Below are 3,499 nucleotides of genomic sequence, written 5' to 3'. Positions count from 1 at the left end.
ATTCTCATTATTATCTAATGTGACTCCGGTTGGGCTGCAGTCATTGGTCACTTTAGAAAATCTTTCCTTTGGGGCTGGTTCTCAGAGATTTTGAGCACTGGTATTTCCCAGTGATTTCAGTTGGATGTATAGATGCTTATAACATGGGAAAGTCAGGCTCAAAAGTGCCTCTGGCCTTATTTATAAATTGCACTGTTTTAACTTGAACTTGCTTGAAAAGCTGGTTTGGTTGAACTGGGACAAAAATGCCATGTGTACCACAGCTGGTCAGAAATGATCTGTTGAAACATTTTTTTTTCCCCCAGTGGAAGATGGCTTTTTGACTGAAGGAAAATTCCCATTTTCATTTAAAGTAGGCTGTACCCAGAGAAATTTCAATTCAAATTTTCAAGAAAAGCGGGAAAACAATCATTATCATCAATTGTTTATAGCAGAAAAAAATATATTCCCAACAGCCTACAGTCTGGAGACTCTTTGTTCGATTTAAACCAAGCTTATAGTGCTTTAGTTATAGTTGATACCTTGCGGACTAAAGTTAAATTGACATAAAATTGTTTTAAATCAGATTAAAATTGTCCACACTGAGATTTACATCACTTTATCTAGATGATTGTAAAATCACACTTTTTAGTTCAACCACGGCAGCTCTAACTATAGAAAAGACCTGAACCTAAATACCCTAATGCTGAGATTTCCAAAATTACATGTTATTTAAAAACCAAAGAAACTTTAGCCTCAGGCCTGGTCTACACTTAAAAGTTAGGTTGACATGGCTATGGATCTTAGGGGTGTGAAAAGTCCCCAACCCTGAGCGATATAACTATGCCAACCTCACCCATAGCACTGACACAGCTAGCCTGATGGAAGAATACTTCTGTCACCCCGCTACTATTGATCAGCGAGGTGGTTTCCTACACCATCGGAAAAACTCCTTTTGTAAGTGTAGACTGCATCAACACTACGAGACAATGCCGGCACAGCTACGTCTGCCTGTAGTGTAGACATACCCTAAAAAAATGCAACTTCCTGGGAAGCGAGAGAATTTTCATGTTAACCAAGATATTTGGCATTTCTTCCACCAAAGAGAGAAGCTGACCAGTGTATCAGACTCTGTCAGTGTTACCCCTACACACATGTGCATATTCCACACACTTTTTGTTCTAATCTCTCTTCTTGTGCCTTCAGGCCAAATCAAATGAAGAGGAAGTGGAGAGGAATAACACAACATTTCCAACAGAATTTATCCTGCTGGGGCTCTTTAACCAAATGGAGACACACACTTTCCTTGTGGCCATGATTTTACTTGCCTTCATTGCTGCCTTGTCAGGGAATGGTCTCCTCATATTTCTAATCCAAACGGATTCCAGCCTTCAGAGCCCCATGTATTTTTTTCTCAGTCAGTTGGCCTTCATGGATATCTGTCAGATCCTGATCGTTGTCCCCAAAATGGCAATGGACTCCCTGATCCCAGGGAACCCCATTTCGATAGTTGGATGTGGGACCCAGATATTTCTCACGATTACCATGGGAGGAGCGGTGTGTCTCCTTCTGGCAGTCATGTCTTATGACAGGTATGTGGCGATATGCAATCCCTTGCAATACCATATCCGCATGAAGAAGAGAACCTGTTTAAGCATGGCAGCTGGCATCTGGTTTGGAGCATCTTTAAATGCCTTGATTCACACAGTTTTTATTCTGCAACTGCCCTACTGCAGCTCAAAAGAGATCAACCACTTCTTCTGTGAGATCCCAGCCCTGCTGAAATTGTCCTGCTCTGACACCTCCACTTATGAGATGGTCATCTTTGTGTCCGGCATTGTACTGCTCCTCATCCCTTCCTTGATCATACTGTCTTCTTATACGTGCATCCTCTCTTCGGTCCTGAGGATGAGCTCAGTCAAAGGAAAGCAGAAGGCATTAGCCACTTGTTCCTCACATTTGACAGTGGTGGGGTTATTCTACGGAGCAGCCATCTTCATGTACATGAAACCCACTTCCTACCACTCAGTGCAGCAAGACAAGATGGTGTCTATGTTTTACACCATTGTCACCCCAGTGCTGAATCCCCTCATCTACAGCCTAAGAAACAGGGACATTTTAGGATCCCTAAGAAAATTGGTTGGGAAATGCAGAGTCTGTCAGAAACTTTGATATGAAATGTCAATGACTGTTGTGTCCTAGGTTTGATCACTTCCTATTTGGCCACAGACTGGGTTTCCTAAAAGATTTAGTTGTAGGGTAAATTTTTCAAAATTCCTTAAGTGCCCAAGTTCCACTGAAAATCAGTGTATCTTAGGCTTTTAAGCTTCTTAGGAACTTTTGACATTTTTGCACATGTGGCTAGAATCACAAGGGGCACCTAATTGGCCGTTAGCTGCCTGAGTCCGACATTCAGGCACAATTGAATTCACAAAACCACCTCTCAGCTGCTGCCTAATCCTGAAGGCACCTGAATTCCCTAAGCCCCAGATTTTTAAAGGTGTTTGGGCATTGCTGCACTCAGCATTGCAACCCTTACCTGATGGAGGAGCTAAAATTCCATTTTAAAAAGGGAGAGTTCTTTGAAAATGAGATTGAGACTACAAATCTTGAATGCCTTTTTAAATCTGGGCCAAATTGATTTAGGAGCCTAAATTCTATCGACTGTGTAATAGGATTTTGGCTCTTAAGGACATGGGCCCTTAGGAGCCAAAATCGTATTGACTGCTGAGATATGCCCTTAGGAGCCAAAATCCCATGGACAATTGATGGGATTTAGGCCCCATAAATCAGTTAGGCATTGCGACACTGAGCACAACAATGATTAAATACCTTTAAAAATCCAGACCTACATACCTGGGTTTCTGCTGATATAGTCCCCTAAACACCTACGTTTCTGTACATGGGCATGCACCTATGTCCTAGTGGCAGAGAGCGGCTCAGCACCTAGCTCTTACCGAAGCCCCCGTGGGATTCACAGTTGTGTAGGTATTCTTTGAGCACACCTAACCAGCAAGGAGGAGGTTGTTCCCCCACTTATACCCAACAGTTCATTGTTTAGGGCACTCATCTGGGAAGTGGGAGACCTGGATTCCAGCACCTGCTCCATATCAAACAGAATAGGGATTTGTGCGTGGGTCTCCTACATCCCTACTGAGTGCTCTAACCACTGGGCTATTGAGATAATCGCCCCTCTGCTCCTCCTTGGTTTATTGTGAGAAAGGCTTAATCTGACCTAGGCGCCTAACTCCAGGAGAGGGTTCATGGCTGTGAATCCCCAACAGAGATGGTGTGTCCCTCCGGCACAGAGTAAGGCATCTAAGTCCTTTTGAGAGACAGGGCTTCAAGACATTTCTTACTGGCTCACTTAGGCAGCTCCCTTCTCAGAGTGCTGCCTTCTGTGGGTCGCTTTTTAGGCACCTTACTCATGTAGCTCAGAGCTGTGAATTCTGTTAGGTGGCAGTGCTGAGTCTGAACTTTTGATGAGCTTAAACTTAACCCAGACTTGATGTCTCTGTCT

At 43.4% G+C, this 3,499-nt stretch overlaps 1 protein-coding gene across 1 annotated transcript; it reads left to right on the top strand.

Annotated features, from left to right (window-relative positions):
- The first annotated feature begins 1,226 nt into the window (after window positions 1-1,226).
- Window positions 1,227-2,151, top strand: LOC112060929 (olfactory receptor 2T1-like). Its single transcript, XM_024113139.2, has one exon. It carries the CDS (start codon window positions 1,267-1,269, stop codon window positions 2,149-2,151), a length of 885 nt encoding a protein of 294 aa, XP_023968907.2. The 5' UTR covers window positions 1,227-1,266.
- Window positions 2,152-3,499: the final 1,348 nt, after the last annotated feature.

The sequence above is a fragment of the Chrysemys picta genome, chromosome 12, assembly GCF_011386835.1.
Source record: "Chrysemys picta bellii isolate R12L10 chromosome 12, ASM1138683v2, whole genome shotgun sequence".
NCBI classification, from domain to species: Eukaryota; Metazoa; Chordata; order Testudines; family Emydidae; genus Chrysemys; species Chrysemys picta.
Note: the sequence above shows the minus strand (reverse complement) of the source record. Positions and strands in the feature narration are given on the sequence as shown.